The 23,904-nt window shown below is 44.6% G+C and overlaps 1 protein-coding gene across 1 annotated transcript in view; it reads left to right on the forward strand.

Moving 5' to 3' along the window:
* The window catches only part of LOC144116022 (cubilin-like), a 264,621-nt gene that overhangs the window by 194,717 nt on the left and 46,000 nt on the right, over positions 1-23,904 (forward strand). Inside the window, exons 24-25 of the mRNA XM_077650682.1 lie at positions 265-397; positions 18,266-18,402. Of these exons, the coding sequence (XP_077506808.1) occupies positions 265-397; positions 18,266-18,402 (270 nt within the window). The remainder of the gene's footprint in view (positions 1-264; positions 398-18,265; positions 18,403-23,904) is intronic.

The raw sequence follows: 23,904 nt of genomic DNA on the forward strand, positions 1-23,904 counted from the left end.
CTTTTTCCGCCCCACTGATGTAAACATCCGAGCTACACACTTTTCCTTGTCAATCCTACACTTTTACAAGGCCCACCATTCTTCCACAGACGGAGCACTTCAAGGCCACCTGGACGAGCTGGGCAGCATTCTCTTTGGGCAAAAAGCGACCGCAAAAGCTTTCGGTTACTATTTTCTGCGACGCCATGTGGCCCGCATGATGTACCTCACGCTGTTGTGTCTGAAAAGAAAGCTGAACCACGCGTGCTTCTTCATCCCACCCAGGTCCCCCTCCAGGGTCAGGATCTCCCCTTTCGTCGCAGCCACCATCCGGCGCCAGCCTGTGCGATCGAGTCCTGAGTGAACCGTACTTCGAGCTCCGCAGCGCGGACCTAGGAGCAGGCGACCTCGACTGTAGGTGCGTAAGCGGTGCATCCGTTGAACAGAAGACGAATAGAATCGAGCTAATGAGTGTCATGCCTATCGGTTGTACTGTTTAGCTGCTTGTGTCCGGTGATTTGCTGCGAAGGCAGTGCTTGGAGAGGACTTGTGACGCCGGTATGTATTTGCACTGCCGCAAGCGCAAGCATCAAGAGCTACCGCCCACGAGGTAAATTCAGGCCGCTTGTATACAGTCCAACGTGAAGACGAGAAACATTCAGTTTTTGCTCGGTGTAATGTGACAAAGTATACGAAGTTGCAGTCTTCTTGTGATAATGCGAAAACACTACTACAGACGCACCAACCTCGAGCAAGAATCTTGTCTTGTGCACGACAGCGCAGCCGAGAGAGCACCGCACGACAGCACTAGGCCATTGCTGCACTCGATCACGCTCTGTTAAACTGCAACACACTGTTACGCATTGCACATCGTCGTCTTCATCAAGTGCCGTCTGCAGCGCGAACAGATCAGATCAGAGCTTATCCTTAGTCAGAGCTTAGCCTTAGAGCTTAACCTCGATCAGAGCTTAACCTTAGTCGTCAGACGTGCCGACTACCCATCGGAGTAAAACTTTGAGCCAATGAGGCTAAGCAATGCTTCAACACATCTACTCTATTTAACTGCGTTAAAATCCTGCAATTTGTTTACGCGAAAATCCAAGCATACATGTACCATAGGCATATAACACTCGTCTTAGAAGCAGGCACACAGGTTTTCCGTTTAAGAGGCCGTTATTGTTAGGGTCCCGTAGTTAGTGTGTCTATATATCTACGTTTCCGCGGCACCCTTACTTACTCCTTATTTCACTTCGAGTATTACTATTCTGTGGTACCATAGTGTGCGTCATGGTATCGTTACTTAATTATGCCTCTTCTCTTGTTTTACTTTGTTTTTTATACTGAAAGCGGCAGTAGCTTAGTTAAAAGAGCCAAATATAGGACGTATAACGGTGTAGTTGATCTCACAGTTACCTGTTACATGATCAAAGGAGGAAGCCCGGCGTGGAGGCAACGGATAGTCTCAGTCTTGCATTAGCCGCAGTCTAAACCCTTCATTGGTTTTGGGAAATTGGCTTTGAGGCGAATAACTGCCCTACCTTGTAGATGGACACCACAGCCACCCCACAGCGCGTCTGAGGTGTCCACGAACCCAGTAAGTCAGTTGCGCGCCTTTCTTTTCCTGAAAACGAACGTAGGGTTTAAACTCCAAATAAGACAACGGGAACCAGGCTGTCCAATTTCCCTCATGCAAGCTGGCCAAAGCGCCAAAAGCGATTGTAAGAAAAAACCAATTTGAAGAAAGATAGGGAGGCACGAAAAAAGTATGGTGGCGGAAGGGTCGAGCGAGGGCATAGAAACCCTGGTGAGAGCGTTTAGCGATGCGAAATAAAGAATGAAGGTCCAGTGTGCCCTAGTAGGCCAGCCGTGGAGGCTGGCTGAAGTCTTGGTGTCTTTGAGAAAAGGAAGACAGTGATGAGGAAGGAAGAACAAGAGGGAAGGAAAAGCAACAAGAAGAAAAGCAGGCAGGAAACACAGGCGAGAAAAAGGTGTACTAGGGCACGGTGAAAAAAGGGGAGATGGGAGTCCATGCTAAACCATAGTGCGGGAAACGTGGGACAAAAAGTGATAGCCGTGCCCATGCCGAAAGAAATATGGGGGGATGAAGGGGTCGGAGCAAAAGATATCTAGGCGAACAGCCAGGTGTGATAAAAAAAGTTTAAAGGGAGTCCAAAGCAAAGCGATTTGGAGCCGGTGGTAGTGCAGTAGAGGCAGGGATTAGGCCTACAAAAATTGTGCTCTCGACAACACACGACATGGGGAGGCCGAATATGGGAACACAGGTATTCGCAACAGCGGTACGCGCGCCGGACAGGAGGCAGTCGGGAGCACACGCGAGAAGCTATTCGAATGAGGAGAGGCTGAAAAGGAGGGAAAGCCGCTGGCGCAGTAAACTCTAAGAAGCCGGGAGTTAAGTCTGGAAAGGTCTGCCGTTAACGGAGGTAATGTGGGACATCGCCGTTTTGTGCACCGCATGGGCAAGAAGGTGAGGCTATGAGGTACAAGCTGTTAAGATATGATGGGAAGTGTTCAGTCAGAAGTGGGAGAAGAGGACGAGGAGGAGGGAGAATACAAATGATGTAAGCACCGAAAGTGTATAGGAGGGAGTGGGAATTAGTTCATGATTTAGCCCACAGCCTACATGCCGTCACGCGTATAGAGGCGTGGACGGAGAGTGTGGATAGCCATGAACGACAGGGTAAACCTCTGGCCTGATCAAACCAGGCCTCTCTGTCGGCTAGCCCATTGCGCCAAACTGCTTAATGTGCTACGGCATGGCAGAGGAGAACGGGACGAACAAGAGAAATTACTGTGAGTGTGCGCTTAAAGTCTCCGACAGGGAAGTCTCCGGTGGAGAACGAGAGGAGGGCTTGGAGTAACTACAAACTATCGGAATAAAGGTGAAGGGGAAGAGAAGATAGCGTGTTTTAAGCAGAGCAGTAGCTTTCGTGAAATGCTAACGTTTCTGTGCAGAAGGCACGGGAGGCAGGTGACACTCGGTACCACGCCACGTGGCATAAGTGGCCAGAGGACGAAAAAGCGGTAAATGCGTCTCCGGCAGAACATGACGTGTACGATGATCCATCTGTGAAGATATGGAAACCAGATTGGGGGGTTTGCATGGCAAATCGGAGGGAAGGCGGCTGAAAGGAAAAGCGCCGACCAGGGACCGGTGGTAAGACCACTGGTTAAATGAGGAAAGAATATGAGAGGGAAAGAAAGTGCGATTGGCTAAGGTGACCGAATCAGGACGATAAAGGAGGCGGTATTCTGCGCAAAGCCGGTCGTGCTCTAGCGGGAGGGGAGCAGTTCATAGACGCACGTGCAGAGTCGCGGACGCGCTGCACTGACAGGGCGTGGGAGGCGTCCACCATACAGGGGCTGCATAAGTGCTGGCTGAATGATCTGTTGATAAAGGGTGAGAAGGGAGTAAGGGAGCGGTGGAATGTAAGGAAAGAAAACAAACACGTGAGAATATCGTTCTACAAATTAGACATCTGGGCGGGTTTGTATGGCACACCTAGTCTTTCCACTGGGTTCTTTTCGTTCGCAGTATCTTCTGACAGATCCCTGCAATAACATGGACACTGCGGTGCTTTAGTTAGTGACAAAAGGCGAAAGGAATTATAATTACAATAGAACAGTATTAACCCTGCTCTAGAATCAATCCTATTTTATATTAATTTGATGAATATAGACAACAACCGAACAGGTTTTCTGCAGCGTAGCAGTGCATGCACCCAGTACCATGACGGGAACTAGACACGATATATTTCCGATAAGATCAAGACCCCTAGACATCGACTGCAGTTACATATTGACCGAGTGGCTTAATGAAATACTCCATTAGGTCTCTTACAGCGTCGTGCTTTTTAAACATGTGACCGAACCTAGGCAGAAGTATTGAAATATATACTTCCCAAATCGACTGCACTTCAGTTTATATCGATCAGCAAATCAACGCATCCCAACCTCAACATCCCGCAGTATGGGAGTTTTTTTGTAGCGATAGCTGCATTACGGTAGCATTTCGAGCCTTCAGCGTGGCGGCGCGCCACCCTGTGGCTGCGCCGTCACGCTGTCACGTGGTGCGGAGCAGCTGCCGGCGGCGCGGCGCTGTGGCTGATCACGTGGTTCGTCAAGTGATTGGTCGCGTGACAAAGTTCCACTCAGCCAGCTGTAGCTATCGCGTCACTCCAGGATTAACCAGAGCTAAATCACAGCAATTTTTTTCACTCATTAGACGTAACCAAACGTGCACACAAGTCATTTAAGCACAAGGCCTCTGAAACTGACTGCAATAGGTTTAATATGGATTGTATTACATAAGCCAGCACCACAACACTTCATATATGGCGTTGTAATCCTTGCACCCAGTACACGTAATCAATTCTAGACAAAAGTGTGATCACTGGAGCGCGCAAGGCCTCCGGAATCAGTTGCAATTAGTTGAAGTCATAAACCAACTCCAGTTAGTTCTGTGTTGTTTGGATGACATAAGGCAATGCACGAACAGTTTATGCACAGAATTACATTTTTGAACGTAGTTTATTTCACCAAACATCGAAACTAGTATTTGCTCGTTTTTGCTGTACTGCTAGCCTTGCACACCACTGAAAAGAACAAACCTCCAGAAATCGATTGAAATTAGTTTCAGATTGATTGAAAGAGGTAACGTAATGAGCGGAAGGGTTATATGCAGCGGCAAATGTTTTACGCCTAGTACACCTGACCGAGCCCAGACACAAGTGCTTCGAGGCCGCAGGACATCAGAAATTGGTATTTATGAGACCTGTGTAGTTGGATAATGTCGTGTTTGTCAGGGACAGCAACCGAAGGCCAGGTGGGCGGAAAACCGAACGTGGTTTATTCCATCACAGCTTGTAGTGGAATCCCCCCGGTGGCCGAACAGCGCGGCTTATCTTATAGCCAGCTCTCGCGATCGTCGCGCCGCCGCTATCGCTCTAGCCGCGACGATTACACAACACTCCTCCCCTTTTATTTAGAGGGTGCAATTGTATCCTTAAACAATAGTTAAAAACCAGCTTCGTATCGCTCGGGTGGACGGCGATTTCTTGACGGGTAGCGCCTTCCAAGAGCCGACGTCTCGGATGTAGGAGCGGGCGCCGGAGGGACCTCGGGAGGATGCAAGGGCACCGGCTCTTTTGATGCTGGCTGGTCACCTGTTTGGTTTGGAGGGAAAAGCAGGAACCCCTCCACGTTGTCTACGTCGGATGACCCTGGTGTCACCTTAGGGCTTGTGTTACCCAGCAGTTGGTCGAGGTGCCGACGCCAGATGAACTTGCCTCGGGGCGTGCTCACCAGGTCTTTGTCCTCAAGAAAACTGGACCAGGCTCCTACAGTTCCACGAACCCACTTCGGTGAGCCTCTGTAATTTCGAACTAAAACACTGTCATTAATGCAAAAACAGTCTTGCTTTTCCTTCGTTGCATTTGGGTGAACTGACTGTGCATCACCTTCCCTTCCACCGTCGGCTTGATTGCATCCAGCTTATTACGCAATCTTCTACCCATCAGGAGGTTAGCTGGTGCCTCTCCTGTCGTAGGATGAGGCGTATTTCGGTATGCCAACAAAAATTTATGAAGTGTCACTTCGACAGATTCACCTGGAGGTGATTTGCGCAGAGCAGACTTCAATGTTTGCACAAAACGTTCTGCCAAACCATTTGTGCTTGGGTGATAAGGAGCGGTCACGACATGACTGGCCCCGATGTCCCGCATGAATGCCTTGAACTCTTCGAACACCAGTTGTGGCCCATTGTCGGACACTACCGTCTCTGGCAACCCGAATCTGCAGAAAAGTTCACGCAAGCAAGCAACAGTACGTTCGGACGTTGTGCTGCGCATGACGAACACCTCTGGCCACTTCGAGTGGGCATCTACTACCACTAGAAATGTGGTTCCTCGAAAAGGCCCCGCGAAGTCCAGGTGAATTCGCCTCCATGGTGCGGTCGGCCATGCCGAAGGATGCAGAGGTGCCTTACATGGATCCTTACGTTGTTGTTGGCACGCTTGACAACTTCGTACTCTTGTCTCCAAATCTGCATCAATTGACGGCCACCAGACGTAGCTGCGAGCCAATTCCTTGCTCCGCACGATTCCAGGATGACCTTGGTGCAGTTCGTTGAGAACAGACTCTCGAAAAGTAGACGGGATAACAACCCTCATGCCATACACGAGGCACCCTTGACACACGCTGATCTGCAAACGTCTGTCGAAAAATTGCTTTAGACTTGCATCTCGCAGGTACGATGGCCAACTTGTGCTAGTAAACTGGAGCACCTTACTAAGCATGGGATCACGTGATGTGGCACGCGCAATCTCTTTGGCGGATATGGGCATCGACTCCAGGCGCAATGCATTAAATGATTCCTCGCCTTCGGACGTGCCGTCTTGCTGGCCTTGGAGAGGGAACCTTGGAAAAAAAAAATCTGCCTCTGCGTTGTCACTGGACTTTTTGTACACGAGCGAGTAGTAGTAAGCAGACAAAGTGACGGCCCATCGCTGCAAGCGTGCTGCCGCGATCGGTGGAATGCCTGTCTTCTGCCCCAGGATGGTTTGTAACGGCTTGTGATCCGTGATCAATGTGAAACATCTTCCATAGATGTAGAAATGAAACTTTTTTTGACTGCAAGAATGATGACAAGTGCTTCCTTTTCTAGCTGACTATTTTTTCTCAACGTCATTTAATGTGCGCGACGCATAAGCGACCGGGCGAGGGGTTCCATCGTCCGCAACATGAGAAAGTACTGCACCCACGCCGTACTGGGAAGCGTCACAAGCCACTTGCAAAAGCTTATCGGGGTCGTAATGCGCCAGTATCGCGGATGACGCCAACGCATTTTTGACTTCCTCGAACGCCACTTGGCACGATGCATCCCAGCGCCATGGATGATCGCGACGCAGCAGTTTGTAAAGAGGACCGGCCAGAGTAGACAATCGTGGAACAAACTTCCCGTAGTAATTTACGACGCCCAGAAACGACTGCAGCTGCTGCTTGCTTGTGGGCGCGGGAGCTTTCGTCAAGGCTTCTATCTTCTCTGGCGTTGTGCTGACACCTGCTGCGCTGATAGCATGACCAAGATAGCGCAGTTCTTTTTGAAAGAACGAACACTTTTCTTTCTTTACTCGAACCCCGCGCTCCGTCAAGCGCTTTAGGACAGCTTCCAGATTTGAAAAATGCTCGTCTGCCGTCCTTCCAGTGATGAGAACGTCATCCAAATAGCAGCTGACGCCTTTCAGGTCTTTCAACATTGTGTCCATAATTCTTTGAAAAATGGATGGTGCCGATGAAACCCCGAATGATAGTCTGTTTACCGAAAAAAGTCCTTTATGGGTATTGAGTGTCAAGTACTCTCTTGACGACTCCGACACCACCACCTGATGATAGGCTCTGTTGAGATAAATCTTAGAAAATTCTTGGCCCCCTGCGAGCGCCGCAAACAACTCATCGACTCTCGGCAGTGGGTACCGGTCAGTTTCAAGACAAGGATTTAGGGTGGTCTTGTAATCACCGCATAGTCTTATGCCACCGTCCTTCTTTACTACTGGTACCACCGGTGTGCCATAGCTGCTCGTCGCAACTGGTGAAATGACTCCCATGCCTTCTAGCTTATTAAGCTCGGCCTCGACCGCAGGTTGTAATGCAAAGGGCACACTTCTTGCCTTCAGAAACTTCGGCACGCTACCATCTTTTAGCGACAACTCTGCTCTGCTGAAATTTTTCCCAGTTCGTCATTAAACAAACTCTGGTATCTGTCTAGAAGTGCGCGTAGTCTGGCAGTTTGACTCGAACAAGCAGAACCATCTGACCTGGAAATAGCGTTGAGCTTGAAGATACTGCTCCAATTGAGTCGGATGGCTTGCAACCATTGTCGACCTAGCAGCGGAAGTCCCTTTTCTTTCGTGATGTAGAGAGGCAGCTGGGCTCTCTGCTGTCCGTACTGCACGGCCACGTGAGCGACTCCAACAGGTTGGACTATGGCCCTCTGGAACGTTCGCAGCTTCAGCGTCGTTGGCATGACCTTGATTGAGGGAAACATCTGCCGAAACTGATATAAAGCCATGACGGACACATTGGCCCCTGTATCGAGCTCCATGATCAAGGGCCGCCCTTCCAGGTGCACAGAAATTTTTATCGAAGCTAGACCAGGCGAAATAATTTCCTTCATGCTCACAGAAGCTTGAACGGGAACCAACATCTTCATCGAGTTTCGCCGCGCTCCCTACGTCTTTTGCTGCTTGTTAGCTTGGCACACCCTTTGAATGTGTCCTTTCTTATCACATTTGAAACAGGTGGCTGCTATGTGCGGACACAGTCGGCTTGCATGCTTCGCCGACCCGCAGCGATAGCAATTTCGCTGCGTCATATCGCTTTCCCCAACGGCTCTGACCTTGTGAACGTCCGGAACGCCCCTATCAAAGGCGTGCGCTTCTGCTACGCTCTTTTTCGCTGCTTCCATGGCTAGCGCTCGTTCCACGGCTTTTTTAAAAGTTAGCTTGTTATCCTCCGTGAATAACACTCGCTGTATATCTTCTCTGCGCAATCCGCAAACAAAACGGTCTCGCAGCGACTGATCGAGTGCGGATTCAAATTCACATGTGTGTGCCAATTTCCGCAACTGTGCAACATATTCCGAAATCGATTCAGTCTCGAGTTGCGCTCTCCTGTGAAATTTCGCACGTTCACTAATTATTGACGGCTTCGGTGACAAGTGGTCGCCTAGAAGTTTCTTTAGCACGTCGAAACATTTAGCTGACGGCAACTCCGGCGCTGTCAATGACTTGAGGAGACTGTACGTCTTTGGGCCTACGAGACTAAAAAAAGCGTGTACCTTGTCCTTGGGGATACGGTTGACCAGAAGAAACGACGTTAAGCGTTCCTCGTACGACGGCCAGTCGCTCGTAGACTCGTCGAAGGGCTCGATGTGTCCCAGTCGACCCACGAGTTGCGTCACTGCTCCCGCCGCTGCCGAACCATCCGTTGCCATGTCGGCTTGCTGTAGAACTGGTCAGAATCCCATCCTCGTCGCCAAATGTCGTGTTTGTCGGGGACAGCAACCGAAGGCCAGGTGGGCGGAAAACCGAACGTGGTTTATTCCATCACAGCTTGTAGTGGAATCCCCCCGGTGGCCGAACAGCGCGGCTTATCTTATAGACAGCTCTCGCGATCGTCGCGCCGCCGCTATCGCTCTAGCCGCGACGATTACACAACAGATAACACGAGACAGCACGTGAACAGTTTAAGCAGAAATTTGTTTGTGCACATAGCATTGGGAGCAATGACATATTATTGCGCCATCTCTCAGCACCGCACGCGGAACGAAAGAATGGGGATCCCACGTGTCCCTCTCCTACTTTCCAGTGCGTCTGAAGCAGTTTATTGTCGTTTTGTTTGCTTCACAAAGTAGCAGTTGCTGCGTTTGTGTTTTTATCGTTATTTTTACAGCCCATCTGAGGAATTATATCGGGCTTTCCAGCACGAAAGTGCCTCACCGAGCGAAAGAGCTGCCGCCAAATAGCACGTTTGAGTTTTATCCGCCGCAGAAACGGTGCAACGACCAACATTCTCCTCCGTCACCCAGAAGCATATATGTTGCCGCCGTTCTTGACAGCACTAAAGTTGCTACATCAGTGGTTCACCACGGAGTGGTCACCAGCAAAGAGTTTCTCAATATTACCTAAAGAGAAAACTAGCGCTGCGTTAGTTCATCCAACATGGAGAGACGCAGGAATGCCGCGAAAGTTGTGTATTTGGCCTGGCTATTGATGGGCATGGGACGTGGACTCAGCCGTAATGATAAGGTTCTTCTTTAGGAAAAACTCAAAAAAATGGTGTAAGAGTTTGCATGCCAGCCTGATACTTCGTTAAATTCATTGAAGAAGTGAAAAAAAAATTAAAATAATTAAATCTGCGCGCAGAGGAAATCTCCCATCCGCAGCTATCTATTCGCAGGCAGAATGCAAGTTGTCAGCCCAACACTAACCAAGCAAATATGAAACCTCATCTTCCCGGCTCAGTCGTCGCGGTGGCTCAGTGGTTATGGCGCTCGGCTGCTGACCCGAAAGACGAGGGTTCGATCCAGGCCGTGGCGGTCGAATTTCGTAGGAGGCGAAATTATAGAGGCCCATGTACTGTGGGATATAAGTGCACGTTAAAGAACCCCAAGGGGTCGAAATTTCCAGAGCCCGTCACTACGGCGTCCCTCATAGCCTTAGTCGCTTTGGGACGTTAAACGCTCATAGACCATAAACCTTCTTCCCGGCATTCCTGCGGTGCATCGATGAAGCGCTCTTTAAAGAAATTGGCATATATGGTTGCGCCACTTTTCCCATGAGGTAGTATTGAGAAACAAAATAATAATAATAATATTCTTTATCTCCATCGGAATGATGGAGGAGGTTGTGGGTAAAAGCTGCTCGTAAACGGCAGATTGACAAAGGCCCACAGCCTCCCTCTACAGGGCAACAACAGCAAAGCAAAGACACTCACAAATATACATATAGTCTCTTCGCTATTTCGCAGAACGAAAAATAAGGGGATCAAAAAATGAAATAGAAACAAAGAAAATAGAACAACAATCAATACAGTAAATACAGAGGATACTAAGATACTACTAAGGATACTAACCGAGATTCACTTGTGCGCGATAGTTATATTATCCCAGGTATCAGTGACCACGACTGTGTCGTTGCACACGTGCCAATGACCCAGCATTCAGTGCCACACAGGCACCCCAGGAAAATTTTCTTCTATGATAGAGGCGATTACTCATCACTATCTAGCGAGCTTGCCAACTATTTACAAGACTTCATATCCATGAGCCAGCGTTTCGATGCTACTGCGCTGTGGGACATATTTAAGCAGAAGCTTGATGTGCTCATTGACAAATATGTTCCTTTCAAAAACATATCAGCTAAGCGGCGCAAGGACAAGCCGTGGGTAACTCAGGAAACTAAACTTTTGATTAAGAAAAAGCGTCGTCTCCTAAACACGTACAAAAAATACCGGGACGCAAAAGTTCTTCAAAAGGTACGTGCTCTTGGAACAGACATAAAAGTTAAAAATAAAGCTGCGCAAGAAAGATACATGAAGGAGTTAGGTGCTAAAATTCAGAGTAATCCAAAAGAACTGTGGAAATTTCTTAAAGTTAATGGCCGTGAATCAGTCGGTATTCCGGCACTGAATAACGGCGCTGAACCTATAACTGATGATTTTGATAAGGCATGCTGTTTCAATGATTATTTTAAGTCTGTTTTCGCAGCGAACTCGCATCATGAAATGCCAGTCATGGATGCCCATGTGCAAGAGACAATGCCTGAGCTAACAATTACATACAACGGTGTGTTAAACCTGTTGAATAACATAAAGGTGTCTTCGGAAAGTGGGCCCGAAGATGTTCCCGGTAATGTCTTGAAGGTCTGTGCTGAAATCATTGCTCATTACTTAGTTATTCTATACTCGAAATCGTTAGATACATGAATAATACCCCAGCAATGGAAAAACGCTATCGTGGTGCCCATTCATAAGGGTGGTCCTAAAAACATAGTTGCTAATTACAGGCCGATTTCGCTTACAAGTATTAGTTGCAAAACGCTTGAACACATAATATATAGCGCGTTGATGAAGCATTTGGAACAAAATGAATTTTTCACTCAGGCTCAGCATGGTTTCAGATCAGGTTACTCGTGTACGACGCAGCTCTTAGAATTTAGCCATGATATTTTTTCATCATTTGACAAGGGTCTACAAACGGATTGCATTTTTTTAGATTTCAAGAAAGCGTTTGATTTGGTACCTCATGATTTGCTACTGTATAAATTATCTTTGATCAAGATTTCAACTTCCCTTCTAAACTGGCTTCAATGTTACCTGCAGGGACGCAAACAACGTGTATTGATTAATGGGTCCCAGTCTGATTATGTTCCTGTATCTTCGGGGGTACCGCAGGGGTCTGTTTTAGGACCTCTGCTGTTTCTAGTTTATATTAATGACATTTCTAAATATATGACCTGTAAAATACGTTTATATGCTGACGATTGTGTTATCTACCATGTTATTAACAGTTCTTCAGATTCTTGTCATTTGCAGTGCAACTTGGACCGCATACAGCAATGGTGTTTGAAGTGGCAGATGTTTCTGAACCCAATAAAATGTCAGTTTATTTCATTCACGCGCAAGCATCACCCTTTCTTGGCTGAATACAAACTAGATTCTACTCGACTTTCTAGAGTTACTCACTATAAATACCTCGGCGTTTACTTTTCGTCTAATCTCACCTGGAATGAGCACGTCGAGCACGTTTCTGCTAAAGCTTATGGCATGCTAAATTTTCTAAAAAGAAATTTTAAAATGGCACCACTAAAAGTTAAAGAGCTTCTATATTTCACCTATATTCGGCCAATATTGGAGTATGCTTGTGTTGTTTGGCACCCCCCTACTTTAAATTTAACAGACATGCTTGAGCGTATTCAGAACTTTGCCGCTCTGTTTGTCTCAAGTAATTATGATTTTAACAGCAGTGTTACTAACATTAAACTAACGCTGGGATGGGAGCTGTTACGGAAACGCCGTACCAACTCCCGGTTAGAAATGCTGTACAGAATCTTTCACCGAAAAATAAAAATAGATAAAGAAAATTATTTGCTTCCACCGCATTTCAGGTCAAACAGACTTGACCATGGGTGGAAGATTAGAGAAATTAAATGCAAAACTAACACTTATCAAAACGCATTTTTCCCATTTAGCATTCATGACTGTATTCGCCTGCCCCATGAAATTGTTGAGTGCCGTTCCGAGTCTATGTTCCGCGCGTTGCTGTCCGATGTATGAGTGCGCAGTTGGCTTTCTTTTGGCTTTTTTAATCACGCGGTCTTCGTTCTTGTTGGTCCAGCATCATTTGGTCAGTTGGCTTTTTTCGTCATGTTTTTTTGTTGTTTCATATTTCATTCATTTTGTACTTGCTGTGTCATGCCTTGTTGTATTGCTTTTTTTTTCTTCCTCTTTTTTTTCTGGCCTATTCTTCTGTTATGTATCCTCATGCCCCCTGCAATAATGCCTTCGGGCGCTGCAGGTATTTCCAATAAATACAGGGGCAGTTTTTAAGAATCAATGCAGTGAAGCTGTCGTAATTCTTGTTTAGATATTTTAAGCAGGTCAGTCCCAGATTGTTTAGTAGTGTTGGAAGTGTCAAGGATAAATTTTTCATTGCGTAGTTGGTTCTAGGAGTTGGTACAATCCACTCTTCTTTATGACGGGTAGGGTAACACACAGTGCTCGTTTCCAGTAATGACAGCTCATGCAGAGATTCAAGGTTATATTTTAATTCGCGCTGGAATGCAAATGCTAGCTTATAATTGTAAGGATTGAATACTGGTATTATGATTGCTTTGGGGAAAAGGCTTTGCGAGTGACTGTTGTACGGTAGATTAAAAGTATTCTGATAAGCTTTTTTTGAAGTATAAAGATCTTTTGCAAATTTGTATACGTGGTTGCGCCCCATACCAGGAAACAGTAATTAAGATGAGAGTAAAACAGGGAATTATAAAGCAGGATCTTCACTTTATGCGGGAGATAAGATCTGTTATTGGAAATAATGCCAACTGCTCGAGCTAACTTAGTTAAAACAGCATCAATGTGACTATCCGATAGCATGCTCTGGGGAAATGTAACACCCAAAATTTTTATATTAATAGTGATTGCTATTGGTGCACCACCATAAATTAAGCTTACATGAGAATTTAACTGCCTGAATTTAGGTCTAAATATTACATCTTTTGATTATTACATCTTATTAACATTTATGGTTAAATTGTTCACTATTGACCACGTTTTAAGCGTCGTAAAGAGAGAATTCGCGTTATTGTGTAAGATATGGCAATCTGGAGCAGATAAATATATACTAGCGTCGTCAGCGTACAAAACGTATTTAGGTTTAGTAGAGAGGTTAGTAAGATCATTGATGTATATGTTAAAAAAAAGCGGACCAAGAATGCTGCCCTGAGGAACACCTTTAGCTATCGATTTTAAATCAGAACGGTACGTTTCGATTTGAACGAACTGCTGTCGAAAACTGAGATATGATCTGATAAGTTCAAGAAAATGTCCTCCGATTTCATAAATTTCCAGTTTCTTCAGCAAAGCGGAGTGATGAATACAATCGAATGCTTTAGAAAAGTCGACATAAATGCCTAGTATAAAGTTCTTTTTTTTAATTTGGACAGAATAAATTCTTTCTGTACCAGCAAAACTAATTCGGTCGATTTGTTCTTCCCAAACCCATATTGAGCCGCTGAATGAAGTTTGTGTAAATCAAAGAACGAGCAGAGCTAATAATAGATAAGCTTCTTCAAGCCTTTTGAAAATATGGGTAAGACGGACATGGGCCGGTAATTATTCATATCATTGGGATCCCCCCTTTTTGAAGAGCATAGATATTTTAACGATTTGTATTCGTTTTGAAAAACATGCACTCGTTAGGCAAAGGTTAAAAATATGGGTTAAATATAGACATAAGACATCCAACACATATTTCGCCGGACGTGTCGCAACTTGAACTATTATTTAAACAAGAAAAAACTGCTGTAACTTGATCCTCTCTTACAGGGCTTAGAAAAGCAGATGAATTATTTCTCACGGGCATAAAATTGTAAAAATCTTCAAGGATACCATGATCAGAATAATGAAGTAAATACTCATTAAAGCAATCTGCAAAGGCGCCGACAGACACTTCACACTCATTTATTTACAACTTCTCGATTCTAGGTGAAAGTTTCGTGCGTTTAAAAACTGTGTTCAACTTTTTCCATAGGAGGTCACTTTTCTTTAGGCAACTCTGGAATTTAGAGTAAATGTACCTAGATCTGCTTATTTTAACCTTCTTGTTTAATTTATTTCGGTACGCCTTAAATTGCTTTAAGGTATAACGATCTTTTTTTTTAATGAACTGATGGTAAAGGAAATTTTTATCGTTGATTTTTCGGCGCAGTTCTGGAGTTATCCAAGGCTTGCGGATTTTTTTACCTAGCTTAAAAGTTTTTATTGGAAAATGTCGCATGTAAACCTGCAGGAACTCGTTCATAAAGTATTCGTACACTTCATAGGCATTTTTTATCTCCATTACCCATGTAAAATCTGACTTCAGCAGTTCAGTCCTGAAGCTGTATAAATTTGACATAGTAATAGACTGAAAAAAATGGGTGGTTGGCTTTTGCACCCTTCTAAATTCTGCTCTTTATCATAACAAATATCGGAAGATGGTCGCTAAGACCACATGATATAGCTCCCGCTGTGATGTCTGTATTATCAAAATTTGTCACAAAAAGGTCTAGCAATGTTTCATTGTCTTTCATAATTCGGATCGGTAATGGGATTGCATTATCGCAACCGTTTTATGTAATAAGCATTTTCATGTTTCTTTGTTCATTAGTGTTTGCTAACATATATATATTGAAGTCGCCAGCTGACGTGACAGAGTAACTGTTTGCAGAAACAAAATCGAGAAACTACCCGTTAGATAAGAAAATGTTTGACACGTTTCCATCTGCGGGCCGGTAACAAACAGAAAACACATGCTTATTTACGCGAACTGATAATATTTCAAAATCATCACATAGCTCACAAAAAGAAGCAGTTCACAGTTTACATTCTGCTTCATCAATAACATGACTCCACCACCACGACGATTTTTCTTATTTAAGCAGGATTGACATGAAAACCGAAAGTTATCCTGATCGTCTTTGCACCAAGTTTCAGTTAACATTATAGCGTCGAACAAAAACGAAAAACTAGAGATAAGACAATCCCTTTCTGTCTCCTTGTTGCAAAATGAGCGAACGTTTAAATGAAGGCATTTTAGTGAATTTTGGTGCTGGTTCATTGTAACTGCGTTTACATCCCCTGGAAGAGGGTGATTGTCAATAGCCATTTCAAACTCCGGCAGTCCATTTTAAACCCATTTGTTGGACACAATAGAACATGCTATCACGGAAGGTCACGCATATTGCGCACTACGATTGCTGACTGGCCATCTGCTTTGCGCGTGAAGACCTTTCCATTCCTGTGCGAGACATACTGATATGCATTTTGTTTTGCCCGGTCCTTTGTCAGTCGCAGCAGATGTCGATTATGACCAGTCATATTTTCCATAATGGCAATTTTGCTCTTTTCGTCCCTCAGTTTATTACTTTTTTCGAGCCATTCACCTTTGACAGCTTGCCTGGTGTATCTAACTAATATTTCTGGGATCTTATCGGGCTTTGCAGGTAGCCGGTGAATTGCATCGACGTCTGCGCTCGAAAGCCTTGCAACTCCTACCGTTTCGGCCACAGCGTTTACTTTATCCAGCAGATTTTCAGGTTCAGTGGACTGAATTCCTTAGAATTCAAGGTTCAGCTTTCTGCTCCTCCATTCAAGATCATTGACTTCATCTCGCAACGTTTTATTTTCTTCGTTTTTCTGGACCTTACTCTCCAAAACTTCCAATCTCTCTTGAATATCCTTTGTGTCTTTTTCCTGCGTAGTTAGCCTTTCTAGCACTTCGCCATACTTTTCTGACATTAGCTCTACACCTGTTTCAATGGTAGCTACAGTTTCTTTAAGCGGTATCCGTTCGTCTAATTTTCCGTTTACAGTAACAAGTAGGGCTCTAATGTCGGCTATCTCGTCAACAGCCAGCTTTTCACCTTGATTGTCTTCTTCTTTTTCATGTGCGACATGCCCATTTCTGCTTGGCCAACTGAGATTTACTTTTGTACTACTTAATGGTCAGCCCAGCACACGTTCCGAGATAGTACAATTGGTTGCATACAATACATGTGACACAAAATTTCATCAGGCATCAACTTGTTAGTGCATGAGGAACAAAAGTCTGCCGACATCGTGCGTTACAGGCAGCAGTTTCAAGCAAAAAAAAAAACGATAGCAGGGTACTAGGGCGGCGGCAGTGGCAGCAAGCTGCACATATACATAAAAACAATCACAAGGAACGACACCAACCTGCGAAAAAGCAGAGCAACGTTCAAGCGGTGGTCTTTCGTGCTGCCGCTGCCGCCGAGTCACTAGGTCACTAAATTCCGCTGAAAAGAGAATTTCTACGTTCAGGTGCGAAGCTGGCAAAAAGGCCAGGTCATGCCAATGCCGTACTACCCCGATAAAAATAAACGCGAACAACCCGGCGCCAACACGCCGCGCGGTTGGAATTTATTTTTCTCGCGATTTTAACTGGGTGGTACGAAAAAGACGTTAGAGTCGTCCTAGAATGTATCATGGGCGAGTCTAGGGTCTTTTTGCTATCACCGAAGTAAAAGCGCGATGAAAAGAAATTGAAACAGCGGAGCGTGCTTGCGCCGGGTTGTTCGCGTTTCTTCTCATCGAGGTAGTACAAATAAATGCTGGCTAGTCGGTTTCGGCTTCTGCCAAGAAACGAGCGGCGTAACACAGCTCCCTTGAGCTATTTAAGACTAGGTGGGTAGGATAGTGTGGACCATATCGGGTCCTAGACGACTCAGAGCAATGTTTAAATGCTTAAACTGAGGAGGCGGGTTTGAGCTAGGTCCTCGGAATCGGATGCTGCTTACTAAGCAGTTTAGCGACAATTACATAAACGTAATCTTGCTCTTTGAAATGCTTTCAGCGCACACAACAGTTTCAACTCACTTTTTTGCCCATTCTCAGCGCAAACCTCCACTCTCGCAGTTTCATATTATCCGCATCTAATTATGAGCTTGCACCGAGCTCTGCCTTGTACGCCTACCATTGATCCACTACTAAGCCACCGTGACAGAAGCATAAGTAACGTGCCGCTTTTATGACAATTACATATGATCACAATGCGCAACTCAGGAGCTAGCTAATACAGAAAAATAAGCAGAACAACGCGGCCTGTGTTTTAAAAGGGAACAAACATTTCCAGGACCCTTTGCTCCTGCAGAAAGAGGCGTCACGTGATCCCCATTACGACACAAGGTCGACTGTAGCGCCGTTATACCGTTCGACGAGACGCGACTGAACTAAGAAGAAGTCACATCACTAAAGGTCACAGGGCCTCAGAAATCGACCGTGTTGGTTTTCAAATCGTTTTAAATGATGTCATCCAGATTATATGAAGAAATAAGTGCACTGTTTCTGTGTAGCGTCGCAAAAGCGTCCGTACTCGTCACTACAATCCTTTTGTTGAAGTAGATACAGTTACAGTGAGGAGCTTTAGTAATAAGACGCAGGCAATAGAGGCGTTGTTCAGCGTTGATAAATGAACGCATTCTCGCAGATTCATCGTGCGCCGGCGGAGCCGTGAGGAGTGTCAGCTGGAGTTGCTGTTTGTGCGCTTCGACGTGGATTGCGGCCAGGACCAATTCAGGGTTCAGGACGTCCAGATATGCGGAAGACTGGACCACTACTCTACGCGTGAGTGCGAAACATATTGGGTCCCTGAGACGGATAGACTGCACACTGGTGCAGCACAACTAAGCGTTTCATCCCTTGTACACATTTACTTCATTTGAAAAATGGGGGAAAACTGCGATGGAAGTCGGAGAACATCGCTCCAGTCCACCCTGGGTGGGGAAGGAAATGACGGAGTGTAAGTGTTATGCATTCATCGTCTCCGCTGTGTAAGTTCTTTGCAGAAAGAACACTCCCACTAAAAATTGACTTCAGTTCATGCCAACATCGGTAACGCTCTGCTCAGTTATTTTCATGATTCCAAACTTCTCTGTACGATCAGGGTTGGGTAAAGCATCGAAAAAGTATCACTGCCAATCTGATGAATTGTCTAGAGCTTAGATGCGGTGACCGCAGCTGGCGAAGGACAGGGTTAATTGGAGAGACATGGGAGAGGCCTTTGTCCTGCAATGGGCGTAGTCAGGCTGATGGTGATAATGATTTACTGTTGAAGAGCAAATTTGCCTCAAGGTGAAAGCAAACGCTACACTGATGAACGTCTGCACGTGGCAGTAAACATCCATAGAGATGGTAGCCAGGCATCACTTGTTATAGTAGTTCAGGCAGACAGATGGGGCGCAAACACACTCGTTGTCTGTGTCGTGTGTGACGAACGCTTTTATTATTTCGTGCACAAGCCAATCCTTGCTTTTCGCCGCAATGGCCCTGTCGTGAAGCAGCATGCTGCGTAGATATAGTATACAGTGTACTGGAAGCAAGGTGTCCCACAGACACTAGTTTCAATAACGCTTGCACTCTGATTAATGCAACTTCCTGTGTACCAATATACTTATTGCCGCATGCCATAACCACAGCCCCACCGCCATCACCGTGAGCCTAACTATACATCCACTGCAAGGAAACGCCTCTCCCATATCCCTGTCTTGTGCAGCTGCGGCCACGTTGTCCCGGAAATTTCCTAATCTTGTATGCCCACCTTACACTGTCCCCTCCTGCTTCGCTTGCCTTTTCTTGGAATCTATTCCGTTACTCTTGAAGACGATCGGTTATCTTGGCTTCGCATTACATGCCCGTTGAATTCTTCGCAAGTACAAGTCGGATATCAACTCGCAGGCACCAAAGTTGTGGATGCATGCTTTTCTTCTTTGGCGTGATGCGCTGGACAGTGGTATGCACGAGCCAGACTCGAAATTGACCTACGCCAGTTGAATAGATTATAACTTGAATTTTTGTTCTTGTCTTTTCGGTTTCAAAAGTCGAACTGCGGCTGTGGCGTACAAGACTCGTTCAGATCACTCGAGACATGCAAAGACTGCGATATAATAGCTCCTTGTTCTTTTATTTGTCATTCCAAACCATCAGCAGCCTTGCGTAATAGTTGATGTGAATAAAAATGAACAAGGCAGCAACCATATTGGAGTTTTTGTTTGCCTCACGTGACCTGAACCCGCATTTTAAGCCACAGCCATCGTTTGAGTGTTGAAACCGAAATAGCAGGAGAGAAAAAAAGACTACTATAAATAATTTACTGCTTGTTGGCGCAATACACAAGGTTGTCTGTTTTTTAATATTGTGCACGTCATTCTAAAGTGTGGAAACACAACTAAAATTTGATGTCTCTAACGTCCATCTACCAGCACATGGCGTAGACATTATGCTGGGCAGCCCGTGTTCAAGTCAAAAGCGTTGAGTTGGGAAGCTTTCGAATGCAAAATTACTTTGGTAGCCGCTGGTAATGTGTGCTGTAATGACAAAAAATTACTGTTCTTTTTAATTATTACTCAGTGTATGCAAGGATAGTGCGAAAATCGTGGACGACACTTTCGTTCGACAAGATTTACCCCTCATCATTTTCCTTTTCGAAATTGCATGTGCGGTCTCTAACAAGCTCACTTGAGAAAAAAGCTCGCTGCTGCCAAACTTAGTTTAAGTTGTATTTTCGGTTGCTTTTTCACTCGCAAACTTTGCTGATCATGCCAAACGCCATTGAGAAGCTTCGTGAAGATTTCAAACGCGAAATGAGAGCAGAACTGCGTTCCATGAAGGACAGCGTGATGTACTGCAGTGACACATGCGATGAAACAATAAAGACCAGTACTGATGTGAAAGCGCTGAGGCGGGAACTGAGTGAGACGCTGAAGTGTAATGAGGAACTAAGAATTGATAACAAACGCCTCACGCAGAAAGTGGAAGAGTTAGAGCAGTATAGCCGCATGAACAATCTGGAAATAAAGGGTGTGGAACATGTCGAGGACCCACTTGAGAAAGTGAAAAAAATTGGCGAGGTCATTAAAGAGCAAGTGACTGACGAAGACATTCACAAATGCCACAAGGTTCCCACCCAAAAGTTTGACGAGCAGAATATTACCGTTCGCTTGCTTCTCCGAGATAAGCGAAATGCTTTTCTCTCCAAAGCACGAAAACTGAAGCAGTCCAACGTGACAATCGGGCACACGGGGACTAGTACTATCTACGTGAACGAGCATCTAGCACCAGCCATCAAACGGTTGTTTGGAGCCGCTATCACACGGAAGAAGGAAGTTAAATGGAAGTTTGTTCGAACTCGAGGAGGAAAAAATTTTGCCAGGCAAAACGAAACATCTGACGTCTTGAGGATATTTGACCGCGACGACTTGAATGACTTAAATGAAAATACTGTTTATCTACTTTTATTTGTTCTTACAGTTTTGTCATGGTTCGTTCGGGAGCATGTGCTTATTACAACTACGATAAATTTAACTCCCTGTTTGAAACAAGCTGTAATATATTTTCGCCTCTGCATATGAACATGCGTAGTGTGCGTCACAAAAGTGATCATATTGATGCATTGCTTTCATCATTAAAGATTAAATTTGATGTCATTTTGTTCACAGAAACCTGGCTGTCCACTCAAAAAGAATATGGTTATAAATTAATGCTTATAAATTTAATGACATAACAAGGCATCATGCACGCGGTGGTGGCCTGGCAATTTATGTGAAAGATTGTTATCCACATACAGTATTAGGCGACTTTTCGGGCCTAACCCCTGCAGTTGAATCGTTTTCTTTGGCTTTATCAAATGTTAAGTTGTCATATAGAGGCTCCCCCGCCGGCAAGAAGTCACATTCTTTCCAATTTTCAGAAAGTTTCTTTGAGCACCTTATTTCCGCGAAACTTCCGTTTGTGGTCATGGGCGATGTGAACATCAACTTACTCTGCGACGACTGTAGCATCAGTGAATTCAACAGTTGTTTTTGCTATGCATGTTGTAACCACATAACTCTGCCTACCAGACTGCCTACTGAGACCGTCACGTTATTGGGCATTTGTATTACTTGCCAGATGTCTTCAGGACCTTTGTCTGGTGTACTCAGTAGCGATATTAGCGATCATTTACCCGTATTCTGTTTTATTCCTGTTAAAGGAAACACATTCTACTAATAGAGTCGGTTACAGATGTAGAGAAATTCATGACGTCACACTATCCAAATTAAAAGCACTAAATGACAATCAATGATGGAACAATATATACGAAATTCAGGATGTAAATAGGGCTTATGCTGTTTTTAGCAAGAAATTTCTAAAATGCTATAATGACGCCTATTCTCTCCATGAAAAAAATCCTAAGAAATTTAGGAAACCTTGGATGACCAAATCCCTCTATGAACGTGTCCGCAAGAAAAATAAAATTTATCACGCATTCGTGCTGACCCGTCAAAAAACACCGTTAAATTAATTTAAGGCTTTCAGAAACAAGAAACTTCAATATGATGTTAATTATTACTTGAGACTCCTTTCAGGCCGGCATAACAAGAGTAACTTGCAGCTGAATACAAGCAAGGCAAAGTATATGATATTCGCACCCATAAATAAACCAATCAACACTAATATTGAGATTAATTTAAATGGTGCCAGTCTAGAGTGGGTTAAGGTACAACAATTTTTGGGTGTGTGGTTTCAGGACACCTTGTCATGGAATGTTCACGTGTCGAAACTGGCGGCCAAGTTAAGTAAGAGTGTAGGTTTTCTTTATAAACTAAGCTCATTGGTACCACAATGACTTATTACCTCACTATATTATACGCTTTTCTACTCCAGAATGTCTTATTGCTCGATAATCTGGGGAACAACCACGCAGGGCAATTTTAATAAGCTGTTTGCTCTACAGACACGAGTCCTGATCATTATTGAAAACTATCGCGGGCAATCACAATATTTACCGACAGATCCGTTATTCAGAAAGTTTTCCCTGATAAAGGCTAACCAATTATAGTTATAGGCTCTTGCAACATGTTCAGAACCAGAAACTTTACAGCGCAGCAAACCCCGCTGCAGAGTACTGCTTCCGCACACATAGCAGAAAAATCCATATAGTCAGGACAAACTATGGTAGGCAACACCTACAGTTCCAAATACCGTCTCTACTAAATCGCACTGACAAACTACTTGATTTCAGCAAGCCAATTCCCAAGAAGTTCCTTAAGAATGTAATATTGCAAGAAAACTTTGAATTCCTTTTGATTTATTTTTCTTGTTTTTGCTAGCATTTATGGCCTTTCAGTGATGCTTGTTTTATCCCTTTTGTCCCTTAAAGAGGCAATCAATTGTTCGCAATTGCAGCTCTATATTTAGTTCTTGTTCTATTTGTAGTTCTATTTGTAGTTCTATATGTAGTTCTTGTTTTTTTGCCAGCAATGATGGCCTTTCAATGTTGCTTATTTTATCCCTTTTGTCCCTAAAAAGGGAATCAATTGCATGTTTCTGATGCCTGTCTGCCTACTGTATACGGAGCCGAGGCCTTTGTCAGGCTATCTTGCCTTTTTCCTTTGCTCCGGCTTCTTTAAAGCGGAATAAAACAAACATACTGAAAAAAAGCTAATCACCGAGCATAAGTATACCAAAACCAATTTCTATGTCCTGCGTTTCTCCAAAATACGCGATATTTACAGGAACATATGGAAAGAACTCGGCTACTTACTTGATAACAAGGTGCCGTGTAATATTGATGAAATAATCACGCCAGATGGGAAACTTATTGGTTTTGACTTAGCAGCAGCTATGAATGAGTTTTTGTGAATGTAATCGACCCTATTGTTGATGAACCTGACCACTATAACATATATCGAAAGCTCATCACGCCCATACCGAATTCGTTAACACTTACCCCGACGACGCCTATGAGGTGACTATGTTAAGACATATAATTAAAAACAACGTATCAGCGGGATACGATGACATAAAACCTATCCCCTTAAAGTCTGTGTCCGCGTCGTATCAGAAGTTCTAGCCCATGTCGTGAATTTCATATTCACAACCGGTGCATTTCCGGACGACCTGAAGGTTGCTAGAGTTTGTCCGATTTACAAATGTGGCGACAGAAACGAAATTTCTAATTACAGACCCATCTCTGTTCTGCCTATCTGATCTAAAATATTTGAAGGCGCCATTAACCGCTGGTTACAAAATTTCTTCGCAAAATGTAACATTATAAATGAATCGCAGTACGGGTTTTTGATGAACAGG

This window comes from Amblyomma americanum, chromosome 1, assembly GCF_052857255.1.
Source record: "Amblyomma americanum isolate KBUSLIRL-KWMA chromosome 1, ASM5285725v1, whole genome shotgun sequence".
NCBI classification, from domain to species: domain Eukaryota; kingdom Metazoa; phylum Arthropoda; class Arachnida; order Ixodida; family Ixodidae; genus Amblyomma; species Amblyomma americanum.